Source organism: Passer domesticus, chromosome 12 (assembly GCF_036417665.1).
Source record: "Passer domesticus isolate bPasDom1 chromosome 12, bPasDom1.hap1, whole genome shotgun sequence".
Lineage (NCBI taxonomy): Eukaryota > Metazoa > Chordata > Aves > Passeriformes > Passeridae > Passer > Passer domesticus.
In genome coordinates, this window is record NC_087485.1 from 8,329,071 (window position 1) to 8,345,915 (window position 16,845).

Genomic DNA, 16,845 nt, shown 5'->3' on the forward strand with positions numbered 1-16,845 from the left:
TCTACAAAATGTGAATTAATGCTCAGCCTGTCTGTCTCCTTTGTTTTCCCTTCACAGATGAGGAAAGCACAGAGAAGGTCAGACAGGAAATATGTGCATAACGTGGGGACTTAGATAACTATTGCCTCCAGATGGAAGTGGTGACAAAGATGTAACTCTCACACATACAAGAGTCCTTGGCAGGAATGTGGTGGAGTCCACTCCAACTATTAAGAAATTACTTTTCTGGTATCATTGACCTCGAAAATTTATGACTGGCCTAAAAAACATAGTATGTTATAAAATATAACGTAAGAACTTCTGTATAATTTAGTCCATGGACTCATCTCCCTGAGACTGTGTCATCTGACATGGCCAGAATTGTTGGATAAGAGCAAACCAAGCTGATGCAATGCTTCCTGCATGTGGCTGCCTCCAGCTGTCTGAGACTCTGGGATTTTCTGACTCAGACATGGTCACTAAAACACTAGGAAGTGGATATGGTTTTACAAATCATGTACTTGGAAAGGTTTTTATTTGCCTCCAGAATTTTAATCTTTACAGACAGCTTTGTTTAAAAAGCACTTGAATAATCAAATAGACCCAAAACTTTTCTTTTGTAGTGAGAGCTGATATTCATACACCACCAGATGACACTGTCATTCTGGGCCTTAAGAGTAACACTGCATACTGGGAAACTTCATTCTAGACCAGCAATAGATGCATATTTTTATCCTGCATCAATTTTTAATGACTCCCACACTTAGCACATGCATGAGTTTGCACTGTGAAATCCAGGTACTGCAGAAATGGGTTTCTGGGCTTGCATTTGATTTAATTTTTAAGGAGCTCCAGTATTAGTGATTTGGCCTTGATTTTAATTTATTCTCCATTTTTGTTTGCTTGCTCCTTCCCTCCATCTGGCAAAATTGCATTCAACTGATGAAAATAATATGATTTTTATAAACTAAGACAGAGGAGAAATCCCAAGCTGATTCCATGTTAAGAAATTTACACTGGTGAAGAACAATTAGGACATAACTCCAGTACAAGCTGTCAGACTAAGGAATGGTGCTTTGCTGAAAATCCTGTCAGGACCAGTACAGAAAGCTCACTGCAGAGATTCTTGCTATACAAGCTGTTCTACTGTTCTCTTCAGATCTCTGGACCTTACCTTCCCAGTTCTAGCATCCATCCACACTAGGAAGACTAAAAAGCAAAAGGATTTATCAGTCTCACCTGTATGATAGGTTTTGCTGGCCTGACAGTTTAGGTACATCCATATACTCTAGAGATAAATTGGCTGGCAAAACCTTTAGCAGCATGGACTTGGCTGGCATCCAGAGCTGAAGGCAGCACAGTAAATAAACTCTGCCTCTCTCCATCCCACCTAGTTTGGCTGACTGTTAGAGGAAGCCTGTAAGCTCCCCTCTGTGCTGCTTTGTTTACAGACAGAAAATACATTTTCTTTATGCAAGCTGGACACAGGTCTGTGCTGGGTTAAATCAGTGGCTCCCACTGATATCATCATTACAGTCCTCCTAGTTCAAGGCTCTGAGATGCAGGAGCATCTTTTTGTCTGCTCCAGTCACTACCAAACATGCATTTGAACCACCACTTGTATGAGTTTTAAGCAGGTAGAATACACAGGGTCTCTGTTCATATTCTTGTCTTTGGGAGCACTGGTGCAGTTGTGGAGAGCTTTTGTTTTCTGGGCTCCCATGGAAGGACAGTCTGGGTGATCCAAATAACTCAGTCACAAATCAGGCCTTTCTGAAATTCTGAGTTTGGCCCAAATGTTCCACAAAAACATGTGTCCTCTTGTTACCTTCCCCTATAAATGTTGGCTTCTCTTTATGTTTTTCCTCCATGCTTTGGTCTATAGTTCTCTTGAGGTCCAGGAAGAAAAAGGAAGGCAATTGTGTGAGCTTGTTTGGGACACTGAAAAGAGCCAAACACTGCAAGAGCCTGGAAGTGAGACAGACTTTGCACAGTTGAATCTAGTGTGCATCATGGCAGCACCATGGGCTGTTGATGTTTCTGTTCTCATGGCAAATGTCTGTTTCACTTTCAGGCAAAATGAAGTTCTTTGGCGGGAAGTTGTTTCTCTGCGGCAGAACCACTCACAGCAACAGAAAGTCATCAACAAGGTAGTTACCATATAAACTCCAAACTTGCTTGTGCTGTCTGGTCTATGTCCTCCTCTGATTTTTTTTCTTGTCCCATAATTTCCACACTGTGATATCACAGTGTAATTATTTTCTCTTTAAGTTGTGTGATGCTTTTATGTGTCCTATAGAAACAGGTCATTAACAAAGCACAGACCCTTAAGCAAAAGATTTTAATTTCTGTGTGAGTCCTTCCTTTGATGTTAGAAACCACTTTTCTGTTGAAATCCTGGGCAGGAGAGCATAACTGTCACTAATTGCCCTTTGTTGGCTGTGTTCTGGTTGTACCAATGCCTTTGGGCTTCCCGAATCTTCCTCTTCCATTTGTTCACGAGAGGAACCCCACTGCTGCCAGCACCTGTGGGAAGCTGCAGGTGCAGAATTGGCCACCCATTGCCCCACTGGGGGATTGTAACAGCCACAGTTACATTTTCTGGCATTACTGGTATAGTTGAGGAATTACTGTACAACCTTTTAGGCTGCAGAACCATCTCCCTTAAAATCTAGCATGACCAGTATAGAAAAGGCCTCTCCAGTGATTCCTGGATGGTGCTGACATGACTGAGCACATCACACATCCCAGTCCCCACGTTCTGACCCTCACGTGGCATCATGGAGTCATAGGACTGGACAGAAATGCACGAGGCTATCAAGCCTTCCTCCAGCTCTGAGGCTGGACCAGCCACATGCTTCATTGTAGAGGCTTTTATGCAACTCTATTTAGTTATATTGAGCAATGAGTAAGAGCCAGCTGTGATATATAATAATAATGCTCTCTTTGTTTGGAGGTCAAAGCAGAGCATTAAGTTCAAGCTGACCTGGGAATATGTTGCTAAGTGATTCCTCTCCAAAGCTACTCTGCTTCCTTTTTAGTGTCCTGTTATATCAACACTGACATTCACAGAACTGAAAAACTCATCTGAAAGAGCTCAGACTTCCATCCAGGCTCTCCGTGGGGAGTTGCCTCTCTCACTTGCAAAGTCTTTGCCAGACTTTACAGCACCTCTCCTAAATGTCTCTGAAAACTTTAATGGATCCAGGTCTAACTCCAGGCCTAGGAATGTTTGCATGTGCACTTCACAGGTCTGTTAGGACCAGCTGAAGTTCTTCATGCACGAAGTGAAGAGAGAAAGTGCTGAGCACATGCATCCAGGAACCCTTGCACAAAGCAGGCACCTGGCTTTGTCCCTTGAAAACCAGGCAGGCTGTTTTGAGTTCTTGGACGGCTCATTTCTGTTTCAGGCTCCAATGTCTCATGCAGTTTGGCTCCTATATTCTATGGCTGTTTTGGGGTGCTGTTGGGAGGGAGGAATGTGTGAGACAAGAATGGCTGCGAGAGCAGGGAGTGCTGAATCACTCTGCTGATTAACACCGGATTTTGATCTCTCCTGACAGCTGATTCAGTTTCTGTTTGGCCAGCTCCAATCAAGCCCCAGCAGCCCTGGGATAAAGAGGAAGCTGTAAGTCCCCGTGTGTGGTGCACACGCTCACGGGTGCATAATGCTGCCCCCTCAGTAAAAGCACAAGCTCAGCTCGCCCGGGCGGGCGGTCACCGGACCAGGGCTCCATGGTGATGGGAGCTGAATGGGCTGAAGTGCAGAGTCAGACCTGCTGACAGGCCCCATTCACTGCTCTGTAGAGAAGCACCGTGTCAGCTCGTGACCTTTATTTGGGGAACACAGCACGCAGAGGGACATGGGAGTGCTAACTAGAGGGAGGCCAAAGGGCAGGACCCCACTGCTGCTCCTACACGTTCCAGTTTTGCCACTTGGCAGCAGCAGGAGCAGCCCACAGACACCTTTAGTTTGACCCACAGTCACTGAATGTGGTGTATATCCAACACTGGCTTGGTGGTGTTAACCTTCAGGCCTTACAAAGAGGAAGGTGGGGAAAAATTTTAGCTGAGGGCTATCTTTAGATAGGCTCTTAAAGGCAAGTGAGTAGAGTGACTTGAATTAGGAAGCTTAGTGCCTTTCAGGAGAGCAGCTATGCCTTTCTTGCCCTGGGGTGCTTGTGATTTAAAGAAGGGGAAGAGACAGTTGAATGGAATTTGCTGAGGACAGGGACCTGCCTCCAGTTCCCACCTTTATTACCTTGTAGGCTTTGACAACTTAGAAACTTCTCCGTGCTGAGGAGAAAGGAGCCAGACCTCCCACAAGCAGCTCAAAGGAGTCAATTTTCATTAAGTCAGTGTCCTTGTTCTTGACTGACTCCTCTTGTGAGGATTGTAAAGGCAGCACAGGATTGAATGAAGGAGCCCATAATCTGTACAAGCCAGCAGGGTATGTGCATCTCTGCCTACCTCCTCTGCTGAGCCTCTTGGAAGAGCTAACACTGCAAATAGCAAAGAAAAGGGCTGAAGGGGAGAATAGCAGCTGCTGGGGTTCATGACTTGGGAAATTTTCCTCCAGTAAAGTGAGCAAGCAGAGAAACGAGATGCCAGATCTGACCTCTAATTTTCATGGTCAGGGCTGTGTCCTCCCTGTAAAAGCTTTGCAGTCTAAGAAATGTCTTAGACCACTGCTTTTTTGTAAAAAGACAAATAATTAGTGAGAAACTGTGCTGAAAAGGGCAGAAGAGCACAGAACTACCTGCACAGCAACTGTATTGACCCCCTTATGATGGGGGATTACACTTTACAACCAGCTGCAATTTGCAAGGTAATTGGAGTTCCTGCTTCCTTGGAAACACAAAGGTCTGTCTTCCATAAACCTCAGCTCTTGTGTCTATATCTGCATCCTTAGTGTTTTATCTTTCACGGTTGTGTTTTCCTGCCTCTTCTAAATGGCTGCAGAAAAGGATGGTGTGCAGCCTGGAGCTTCTTGGTGCAGAGCAGAGTGCTGCCTGGGGGCTCTGGGTAGGTTTGGGCAGCCTGGGCAGGTCTGCATCCTTCCCCTCTCTGTTTGGGTAATGCTCTTTTTTGACGGTGACCTCCTCCAAAACTGTTGTTGGCCTTCCTTGCCCATAACAGCAGGCAAGAAAGACTGAGGAGAACTAGATTAGACAGGGGAGGAGAGCTCTTGCCTCAGGAATGTTTTGTGTGTGAGCAGCCAGGAGCCAGTCAGTACATGATGGAAGATAAAACTGTTTCTCTTCACAGACCTCTGATGCTTGACAACGGGATCTCGGCTGCACCGGTGCCCAAGTTCAGCCGGCATCTGTCCCCAGACCCCCTCCATGACCCCTACTTCATACAGTCGGTGGGTTCAGCCTCTGGCCTCTCTGGGGTGGCTCTGGCTGGGGGGAATGTTTGCAGCAATAATGGAGATTGTGGAGTAAGTAATTTGGCAAGAGTTTGGCAGTGAAGAAGAAACGAGGTTTGCTAAGCTGAGTGACATTTAAAACTCCTTCAGCTCCCCAGTTTTATGGATGCCTTCATGAGGGAGGCCTTGGGCTTTGTGGGGAAAGGCAGACCCTGCACATTGAACTGTCCATGTTGGTTCTCCAGCCTTGTTTACTTTGAGGGAATAAAAGCGGGATTTTTGTAGCCTCTGAGGGATCCCCACCATCATCCAGCCAGACACCAGACACTTCTGTCATGCAGTTAAAATATATGAGCTGGCATGAGAGGCTCATACAGCCCTGTTGGGCAGTGTTGGATCTTTCCCTCCAGAGGAAGCTGAGCAGTCTAGGCAAAATGTCAGACATGGTAAAACCTCTTGGTTGCTGACACTTCACAGGGTTCATTTCACACCTGTACCTCTGTGCGGTTGGAGGAAAAGTGAGAGGAAATTATAATGTTGCATAGTAGGTAAAATCTTTCTTGGTTTCCATAAAGGAGGACTCAAAATCACAGTGAATAAACCCTAGCTATCTCAGATAGGGCCTTAGACCTGTGTTGGGGTCAGAAGGATAAATGTATATGGCTTTTGCTTTCCTCTTAGCCATCAACAGAGCCTGCCTCTTGCTTAAACAGCCCTGCAATTGCTGGAGGACCCATCATATCTGATGTTACTGAAGCATCACCATCCAACATCATGAATATGCAATCCCCTCCTGAAAATGATAGGTAAACATGTTTGTGATTAAAAATAGGGAGAGTTGGGTATAAACATGCTTATGCAACTCTTCTCAAGAGTTTTTTAGGGCTGTAATTCTACCAAAGTTTCTGTCTGATTACAAATCTCTATAGAGATATGGGATGGAATACTTCTTTCCAGTTTGCAAAGTGGGTCAGATTTTCAGAATTAGAGGGGGTTAATAACAGCATAACTTTCAAAACAAAGTCCTGAGTTTCATGCTGAGAACTTCCACTCCCCACTTGGTGAAATGTTCCATGTTTCTTTAGTCCTAAGTCCCAAGACAGGGACAGTCTCAGACTTAATCAAATAATGAGATACTGACACTTGTTGGGTTTGTTGAGAGAGAGAAAGGAGGGTTTCCTTTTGGCTTTGGCAAAGAAGCAGCAATCAAATTGTGCATCTAACAGATGAGAACAGAAAGGTTGCATCACAACAACTTCCGATGTTTGACAACTTTTCTGTGAAAAGGCCCCAGTAACTTAAGAACTGAATGCAGAGGTATTTTAATGCTTATCTCTTCCTGCCACAGACATGCAGTGTATTTAGGGCTAGCAGCAGAACAGCTAAAGCTATGTCAGTGGAAAGTAAGTAGACAGATGAATCATGGAAACAGTTTCTCAGGCATAGAGGCAAGGCAGTTATACTCTAGAAATTGCCTGTAAATCTGTTGCATAATTGAAACCATAGCCATAAAATTAAATAGAAGCATGTAAAGAGCTTCAGATTAAAAAAAAAAAAAAGGCAAGCCTGGAAGCCATTTCTAAAGCAGAAAATCTTTGATATAACCTTCAAGTTAAGTTGCTTATTTCTACTAATTACTGAGTGCCATCTGGTGGCTTCTGATCTGTTCTGTGGCTGCACAACTTTAGCATCTGAGCCAGCCATGGCCCCAGTCAGGTCAGGTGTAGCAACTCCTAAATCAGCTGTGCTTCTGGTGGGAATTTAGGCCCCACGAGATAAGAAGATGACCTGAACGGAATGTTGAGGGAAGCTCTGTAGTGTCACAAACCATCCCTGTTATCTCTGTGCCTTTGTCACTTTGGCTCCAGCTGTGCAGGTTCATAGGGAGCTCTAAAATCTCCTACGAGTAACACAGAGTAGGTTTTTACACTTAAAATGCTTCTAAACAAAATTTCATTGTCATTTATCCATCTGGAAATAATGTGGGGTGCCTCTCCCATTGGAAAAGGCAAACCTCTGCCTCCAACCAAGCAAAACATCTGACTATGACTGTCAGATCTTAACAGCTTCTGTTCAAGTCCTGCAGGGCCACAGGATCCTGACCTGTGTCATTGGGATCTCTAGAGTGCTTGCTGATTCAATCCTAACTCCTGCATGGGATGGTCTTACTGATCCCATTCTTATCTCTAAAGTGGAAGCTTTTCTTTTTCAGGGGAATCTCTTTAGCCCAGTGTCCCTTTAACCTGGCCCTAACACTCACCCAAGAAATGATCAGTGCATAGAAATTTATTTTCCATATTTGCAAAACCATTGAATGGGACAAATTCATTATAGCTGTGACTGATGAAGTGACTGCAGATATTCCAGCTGAGCAGGTTTCTGGAGCTTGCTGAAAAGAAAGAGAGGCTGCTGCCTTCTTTTGCCCATCTGAGGAAATAGAAAGACCTTCTGTGTCAGTTTGGTGGGAAGTGGGAGCAAGGCCTCGTGCTGCTGCCCTTCCCAGTAGCACAAGGCCTTTGCAGAGCAGGGGTGTGTGGTGCTCAGCCTTGTCTCTGCTGCAGGGAGAAGTGCTTCATGCTGATCAAGGAAGAGCCAGTGAGCCCTGGAGTGAAGGGCAGCGCGGAGCCCGAGGTGCCCCTGCCCGGCTGCCGCGCCTGCGCCGAGCCCCCGGTGCTGCCCGTGGCCATGGTTCAGTCTGTCCTGGAGGGCAAGGGCAGCTGTGGTGCAGCCCCACCTGGGACCTCCCAGGCACCCGAGAGGAGAGGCAGGAGGGCCCTGCTGGACAGGTGAGGCGAGCAGGGAGAGCTGGGGCCCTGCCTGCTCATGGGCCTCTCCTCCCATGCCCAGGGTGGGGAGGGAGGGTCACTGCAAGCACCAAGCCTGGGGAGCTCCATCCTCTACCTGTGGCACCTGCAGAGGACCCCTGAATCCCAGGGGACAGTTCACAGAGGTAGAGGGCATGTGAATCACTTGCTTGAAGGAGCCAGCAGAGGAAGAAGTTCAGAGAATGTGCAGAACTGTGGGAGCAGGAAGAGGCTTTTTGCATTGAGAGGGATTTGCCCAAAGTCCGAGTGAAAGCTGGAGCCCAGAGCAGCATCTGTGTCTGTGTGCAGGCCTGCCCTGCACTGTGCTACAGCCCTGCCCAGGGGACTGGCACTGGGACATCAGGCTCAGCCCCAGGGTGATGCCAGTGCCACTTCTGGGGCTGTGCTCTGAGACTGAAATCCCAACTGCACCCATGTCATGGGGAGTGTCCAGCAGAAGGAAAGCATGGTGCAGCTGGGTGGGTGATGGGGAACTTAACTGCAGCTCATTCTTGATAGCAACTGCAGCACTGTAAGGAGGGGAACCCAAAACACTCAATAGCGTTATCAGAAAAGCTTCCATTTTCCTTACAGAGAATCAAAGTCCTCCCTCTGAACCCACTGGATGCTTAAAAACATACTACTAGAAGAAAAATAATCCCTTTTTTAAAGACCTGATTTTATGAGAAAATTTTTATAACTTTTGGGGGCTTTAATCACAGCAGGGCCTCACTGTTGCTCATTTAGCTGAATGTCTCTAGTAAATGCAGCCTGCAGCTAAAAGTCACTCCTTTCAAAAGCATTAATTAACAGTAATTCAGGCATCTTGGACCAAGGAGAATGGCAATGCAGCATGTTCTGGTTCAAAGTGGATTTCTAAAAGGATTTCTTCTAAGGAAAGCTTTAATTTTCCCAGTGTTGAGGAGATGTGCAGAGACTATCCATCCCCAAGCCACGTGTCACCCTGGAGAGGGATTGTCTCATTTGTTTTACCATCTGCCCATCCCCTGTGTGCTCTGCTGAGTTGTACTCTGGGATTAAACCAAGTTTTATGGCATAAACCCAGGCTGACAGCAGGCTCTTGGTTTTCAAAATGAGATTTAAACATGGACATCCTTTTGGAAGGCTGCTCAGTCCTGCTTTCTGTAGGTACCTCTGCAAGTTTCCTTTGTGGCAATGTTTCCCCTTGTGTTTTCTCAGAACAGACATTTCAGACCCGTTGGAGGGCACCGACTGGAGCCTGGAGGGGCTGCAGCTGCTGCTGAGGAGCCAGCAGTACAGCCTGGAGCCTGCCAGCCTCTTGGATGTGAGTGTTGCTGGGAAGGCTGCCTCAAACAGGGCTGTGAAGTTCACAGAGGTTCCTTTGGGCTGTGACTCAGGTCATGCTGCTTGTTCTCGTGTGGCATTTTGTCTGCCACATGCAGAGTCTCAGCTCTGTTTTGACCTGCTCATAAGATTTCAGCTTTAAATTGTGCCCTTCTTTTCTTTTTAATATACATATTTGAACTTCTAGGGGCACAAAACAGTGCATTTGTCAAAAAAATAGACATGAGACCTGACACATTTATGTAGAATTGGTTTAATGTGACTCTCTAGCTAGTTTAGTAATGCTTTGTGGGGGTTAATTTATTTTCTGCGTATTCTACATCTTAGATATTCCTAGATTGTGTTTAGCCTTTCCTTCCTTCCCCTCTTCCTCACATTCTGGGAAGTGTAGCCAGTGTAAAATCCTCTCTATTAAATCCTGAGCTATTTATCAGTCTCAGTTCTTAGATAATCTTTCTTTAGAAAACTGATGGTGGCTTTTTCTTAAGCAGACATGCAGAAATAGGAAGGTTTGTTTATTTCTCTGTTGTACATATAGTTGGTATATGAACGATTTTTTGCCAATAATCAAATAACTGTATGTTAGAAAAAAATCTGTATGTCAAATATATGGCCCCTTGAGGAAGTGCTTCAGGTAAAGGCACATTGTAAGCTTGCATGGATAAACAGAGTGAAAAGTCATTTAAAAAAATCAATCTTATTCTCTTCAAGCATTTCCCAAGTGTCTGTGAGAGCTTTTCTAATGGCTTGCTCTATCACTCACTGTTGGTTTCTGTTTCTTGTTTCTCATTAGGAAGTGTTTTCCTGTTACTGACACACTTCTCTCTCTGTGCAACTGTCACAGGAGTGAGAATGAATCACAAAATTGGCCTCAGATCAACAGATCCTTTTCCCAAATTGCTCAGACTTGTCAAGAAATTGCCACTAAAACCCTGATGCAACAGTAACCTGCCCTCTGCTACCAAACTCTGGAATGCTTTTAGAAGTCATATGAATCTGGGAGTGTCCTAGGACTCAAGAGCAGCAGAAAGGGGCTTTGATTTGTGTGTGAGCTGCCCTGGTTAGCGACAGGCCAGTGGCATGGGGTGTCTGTGCTGTCCCTCCCTGGCAGGCAGCAGGCTCCTGGCTCAGCACAAGTGCCCCCAGCCCAGCCCAGCTGTGCCTGCAGTCAGCACAGGAGCCTTTGTCTGCAGCTGCAGTCAGTGCAGGGCTGCACCCTCCAGCAGGCAGGGCAGGGCAGGGCATGGGAATCTCAAACCATTCCACCTTTCACAGCCCTAACTGTGGTTTTGTCCCAACAGGTCTTTAATCCCAATTTGTCTCTGAGCGAGTGGAATTTGACTGAAGTGGAAGCCAGTCTGCCCCCGGTAAGAGCTGTGTGTTTCTGAGCTATGAAACAGCAATCACAAAACCCAGAATGGCTGGGGTGGAATCACCTTAATGTTCACCCTGTTCCAAAGCCCCTGCCCACTGCAGGGACACCTCCTCTAGATCTATTTGCCTAAATAATAATGGAACTATGAAGCAGAGCTTGTGCATCACTGAGGAAGTTATTTCATAACCAGAGGGGAGAGTGAGCTCAAGCACAGCACGTAGGCATCTCCTGGGGGCAGCATGGCAGTGCTGTATTATACTCTTGACCTGTTTTTCCCACTCAGCCAGGCTTTGTCTGGGGACAACCTCTGACTGTTGGTGTCCTGGAGCCTTTAACTGCAACCGGCTGCTCTAAACTTTCTCTTAGTGAGAATGCCACATCCTACTAATACCATAGATTTATAAAGTGTCTTTGTGGCAGAGATCTTTATAAAATATGCCTTTGCAAAGTGCAGCCATCCCTGTATGTTTCAGGAGCAGTAAAATACCATGCAATTACAACAGAGGTTCCTGCATGCCGGTGCATGAAGAAGCAAGGAGAACTTTTTGGGCAGTATTTCTTTGGATTTGATACTTACACAGACATTTCTGCAGTGCAGAAAGAGCAGGTTTAATAAACAGTGAAGGAAACTGTAGACTCACAGAAGGATTAAGGTTGGAAGTGTATTGCATGGCTGGGCTCCTTTTCCTGTGTGAGAGAGAGTGAATTTTCAGAGCCCTTGCTGACAACTAAGTTGGATGAAGGCTTGAATGGTTCTGCCAGATATCTCTACAACATGCTCAAGTAATGAAATGCAAAAGGTCTCTAAGCCTTCTTCATGGTATCTACATCCTTTTTAAGTTTTAATAATTTTGAATTAGGTAATTCCACTTCCTGAGTATTAGGAAGAAGAGTGTCTAAGAAATAGTTAATATTGATTAGCAAGTCTTGGAAGCAAGGGCTATAACCTTTTAAAAAGAATTGCAATAAAAGGCCAGGAAAGGAGGCTGCAATGTTCAATAGTTCAGTCCTTGAGCCCACTAAATTTCCCAGGAGCTCTTGCTTGTCCTACAGTCATGAGCATGGAGAAGTGTGGAAGCAATATGTGCAGGAGCTCTGTGCTAGAGCACTGTGTAAGCAAAAACCAGTTTCACTTTAAAGACAGTCTTAGGAAAATGGAAAGAAAATCTCTTTCCCCTTTGTACTGGCTGCTGTCACTGTGGGTTTGCTTTGTATGGCAGCCACAGTGACAGCAGCCTGGCCCCTCATGTGACATGAGCTTCACACAGTTTTATCCAATGCTGACAAGGGGATTGCACCTCCCACAGCCCTGTCCTTGGGGCAGATCTGCCCTGGGCATGTGGTGTGGCTGTTCTAGTGAAGGCACTGAGGCTGGGGGAGAGGCTGGGCAGGGAGGATGGCTTGTGTTCGTGTGTTCCTGTGCGTGTTGTGCAGTGGGGTGAAGCACTGGGGCTCAGACATGGCCTAGTTCTAACAAGCTCCCCTGTCTTTGTATAATTGTACATTGTAGTTTATATTTTTGCATCAAGATGCAGCGACTCACGGTGGATCTGGAGAAGAGTGCAACTGAGCTGCCCCCAAAAGTGTTCAACCCACCATTGAACAGCACCTGCCCAGGTAAGAGCACCAGCAGCTCTGTGGACCTGGCAGTAGGATGCAGTTCAGGCAGCCACGTAGGATGTCCAGCATGGACAGTTGGCCATTTGAGGGACCAAACCACATCTGTCATTTTACTTTCATGACTGTCAGTCAGCAGTGTTCCCACAGCAGCTGCTAAGCCACTTCTTGAGCAGTGGGAAAAGGGTGGGGGATAAACTGAAGTGTAAATGGAATTGAACTGGTTTTGCACTGGGTCCCCATCATGTCTGACAGTGTTTTCCCTGCCTGTTCATTGCCACCTCAGAGCAATGTGGTGATCTCAGTGGGTAGGGGTGGTAAGAGCTGGTGCAATCTTGGGGTTCCTCTGGTTCCTGCTGCAGAGGAGGTGCCCCAGTAGCTGCTGGCAGCCAGAGGCACATGCTGTGTGTCCCTTTCTCCAGACCTGTTAGCAGACCTCAAGGGAACAGTCCAGCTGATCCACTTGCTGACTGATAAAGTGTGTTATTGACCTTAGACATGAATCCAGGAGTGTTGTCCTGGCTGTGGAATCATGATGTATGTTCATGTGTGTTCAGCTGTGACAGACCTGAAAGAGAAGCTCTTGTGAGCCCCAGTTTGGTGCTGTGGCCACCTGAACCTGCCCCAGTTTTGATTCATTGTGTGTCATTCAAGGACTTGCAGCCTCAGCCTCTTTCACGAGCACCTCAAAGGCATTAAAAGCCCAGGTACACTGAAGAGAGTCCTTGAGCATCCCCTGTTTGCAAAGCCTTTCCACAAAGAGGGAGAAAGACACATCTTGAGTGAAGGAGAGCAGCTGCTCTCATCCTCTTCTCAGTGTCTCCAACATTCAGTCCCTCTTTCACTTGTGAGGCATCTCAGCTTTCAGGCAGAACCCACCTGGTGATGTGCAGAGAGTCCCCCTTGATTTTAATGGGCTTTTGAGTGAGTCCAAGTTCAACTCAGGTATTTCCAAGCAATTTTGCTGGAGTGAGGCTCCTCAGTTGCTGCTGCAGTTGGGATTTGTCACTTTTCAGTTCTACATATGTAAAACTAGGCAGCCTGCCTTCCAGAAGCTGAATTTTCTGCTGCCTCTTCCTAGGGAAAGATGTCATCCTTGAAAGTGCCCAGCAGTTCCTCCTCGACCGTCAGTCCATCTTTGGGAACGACCTCATCAGCTTGCCTGAAAATTCATCACTTTATGTTCCTTCTGAAAATACAGCTTCCTACATGTCCTCTGTGGGTGTCCAAGGGGATATCCCTCTAAACCTGAGTTCTTCCACGGACAACAGCCAGTGATTTTGCTCCCAAGAAACAAAACCTCTCTCCCACCCATCCAAGCATCCACAGGTTTGAATGTGAAGAAACAAAACCGACTCAGAAACCTGCAATAGAGTTTCTTTTTGTGCACTTTTCTTTTTTTTTTTTTTAGTAGGTGGAAATGGTCAGTAGCTGTTGCATTATCCTCCCTGCACCTGGATTTCAGTGTTTTTTAAAACAAAATGCTACTTCTGGTGCTTGCTCCGAGGCGGAGTGAGAACTTGCCAGAATTTTTTTTCCTTGAAAATACTTTAGAAATTTCAAATCTTTTAATAAAATTTAAGTGAAGAGTAGCTTGAAAGTCCTGAGACTTCATAAAATAGTGATCCTGACTAGTGCCTGCAATGGCAAACTGTTAGATTAGCACAGATTAGCTAAGATGCCTGACCCTTGTTGATGCTGGTAATTGAATAGGAAAATAGTTCTACATGCCAGTCCAATGCTCTAAAAAGATTTTTTTAACCATTTTCTGGGTTTTATGGGATGCACCTCTTCCTCCTAGGGTGAGTAGGAAAAAAGATCTCTTGGGCTATGTAGAAGCTTGTTTTCTGAGTGACCCCACCAGGAATGTGCCCCTGGCTCCTAGGGGAGCTACAGATCATCACAGGCCACAAAACATCCCATGGTGAGTTGAGAGTTTTGTTGTTTGGGATTTGTTTTGCCCCACATTCATTTTCTCTTACATATAGGCAGGGCACTCCATACTTAGAAAAGGGATAGACTTTTCTGCACACACAATTTTCCATGTGCAGAGAGGGCTGAGGGAGTGCACTCTGGGTTTTGGTGCTGGCTAAGTATTTCATGTCCAGTCCAATGGGTTTTTTTCCCTTGGTTTTGACCTGTTCTATTTCCCCTGAAGATGTGCCTGTTGATTTATTGATGTGTAAGATCTGATTAAACAGTTTAATTTATTGGATCCCCTTTTTAGATGGACTCTCAGCTGCTCAGTGTAGGAGAGAGGCAGAATGGTTAGTCCACCATGTCCCACAAACTTTTCTTCTGTCCTTTGTGCATCTGAGACCAGCCTCAAAGGCTGAGCTAACCTTCCCCATCCATGTGGTTTCTGATAACTGAGTTCCTCAACAAAGCACAGCTTTGTTTTTTATGCTGTAGTTCTAATGAGAACGTATTATTTATCTCAGTATCTTCTCCCTGAGTTGCTTTTCCTTAGGAAGGTTACCCAAATGCAGTAGGACAGACCCAGGAAATTCAATTAACTCAGGCCTCCTCAGGGCTTAGACAGGGAGGTTTAAGCTGCGCCAGTATTATCTGAAAAAATGCTTGGCCTGCCTTCATTGCCATGACAATTCTTGGTTATGAACCACATTTCTGAGCATTGTGGGCAAGCAGCATCCACCCCAAAGTGTAGCTAATCACTCAGATGAGTGCAGGCTCAAAATCTCCTCAATAAGATGAGCACTTTTAAAATAGACCTTCCTGTCACAGCCCTTTCCTCCATCCATTTATCACTGTGTGAACAAATGTGTTAGTTCAGAAACATTCACTTTTGAGCACATTTTTGCCCAGCTGAGTCCTGTGCTGGGAGCTCTGTCACTGCCTTGGTGGTGTGGTCTGTGCAGGAGAGAGGTTGTGAGAGCTCCTGAATTAATCCTGGCCACTGTTTGTGTTCAGGACTAAGGGAAAATTCCAGCAGCCCCCACTGGCCTGGAATTTAGATGATGTGCTTGAGTGTATCCTGGACAAGGTTTTTCTTTTTGACAGATTTGTGCTTAGAAATTTCACCTAGATCAGCCCATTTCCACCCTATTTTGCCCTTTCCAGTGATGGAAAGTCATTGAGTTGCACTCTGTTCACTTCTTTTCTCATAGGTAATTGAAAACTGCCTGGTGTCTCCTGACACCGACAGTGTATGCTCAAGATTTACACCCTTGTCTGAGCTTCCACACTCCAGGCTGCTGTCATGTTAACACTGAATGTATTGATGCAACAAGTTATTTAAGCACATGCTTGACTTCCAGCTCCTGAGTAGTTTTCCTGTGTTTCTCTGGAGCCTGTCACGTGCTTGAGGCTGGGCACAGCTCGTGTCTGACGGGATGGTCTGGTTGGGGTTGAGAAATGAGCCCTGTGAGCACAGCCAGGTGCAGCTGGGCCCTGGCTCTGTCTCAGGCTCCAGCCTGTGCTCGTGGGGAGAAGCCTCTCAGGAGGGTTCCAGGGGTTTTCTTTAGGCTTTTTGCTCTACTATAAACATGAGATTGGAGCTTGATGGTGAGAGAGGAACCTCCAGGAAGAGCACTCGGGGGCCATTCCTGTGCAGAAGGAAGCTTGTGTTCCTTGGCTTTTTACATTGTAATTTCACTTGAAGGTGATGTGCTGAGACTGCGTTTTTGCACTATGCTGTACATTTGTAAAGTTTTACAGAAGACACTAATTAAACATGTTTCATTTTTCTCATTTAGTCCTGCTTTGGCATTTCTCTCACTCCTTTCGTTTGTCCCTTATTCCCTTTCTCCTTCCCAGGTCCTCAGTGACAAGTGAAGAAGCATTCAGACTCCCTTGTGAGGGCCCACGGATGGGTTGTGGTCACTGTGTGAACTAAATCTAAAATGTCCCATCTAAAATGTGGCCAAGTAAACACAGCTTGGAAAGCTGCTGAATTCTTCAAACTAAAATGCCACTCAGGGTGGATATAGCTGGTAAAATCAGGATCACAGTAAAAGAATCTATGCTTCTTGAAACTATTTGCTGCTCTTTTTTCCCTAATTTTTCTATTTTTCTTGCTTTCAGTGATAACAGAGCTCAAACTTCACTCTTGGATTATTTTTTTAAACCTTTTGTTTGCAAATATAATGTGATCCTTTCTGCTTACTTGTTTTTAGTGTAGTAAGTGGATACCAGGACAGGCACCAAACACAGCATGGAAAATGCAAAACCCAAAGTCCTAAAAGAGTCCTTATCCAGCTTTCTGTCAGAAAAGGAAGCAGCTACATTTTAGGATGGAGCTCATACAGGTTGGTGGCAGCATTTGCAGCTTTCTGAAGAGCAGATTCCAGCTCTGGTGCTTTCATATAACCCTGTTCCTGAGCTCCACAGTTCCTTGGCTCACCCCCACCCTG

At 45.7% G+C, this 16,845-nt stretch overlaps 1 protein-coding gene across 13 annotated transcripts in view; it reads left to right on the forward strand.

Annotated features, from left to right (window-relative positions):
• The window catches only part of HSF4 (heat shock transcription factor 4), a 37,001-nt gene extending 20,814 nt beyond the window's left edge, over positions 1-16,187 (forward strand). For 12 of the 13 annotated variants that reach the window (XM_064386306.1, XM_064386304.1, XM_064386305.1 and 9 more), the window contains 9 exons: positions 2,054-2,129; positions 3,543-3,607; positions 5,248-5,347; positions 6,032-6,156; positions 7,912-8,136; positions 9,355-9,460; positions 10,782-10,847; positions 12,385-12,472; positions 13,554-16,187. In XM_064386306.1, coding sequence (XP_064242376.1) covers positions 2,054-2,129; positions 3,543-3,607; positions 5,248-5,347; positions 6,032-6,156; positions 7,912-8,136; positions 9,355-9,460; positions 10,782-10,847; positions 12,385-12,472; positions 13,554-13,750 — 1,048 coding nt within the window. In that variant the 3' untranslated portion in view covers positions 13,751-16,187. Of the gene's footprint in view, positions 1-2,053; positions 2,130-3,542; positions 3,608-5,247; positions 5,348-6,031; positions 6,157-7,911; positions 8,137-9,354; positions 9,461-10,781; positions 10,848-12,365; positions 12,473-13,553 lie in introns of all 13 variants that reach the window. The other variant, XM_064386309.1, reaches the window with a different exon arrangement.
• The last annotated feature ends 658 nt before the right edge of the window (positions 16,188-16,845 follow it).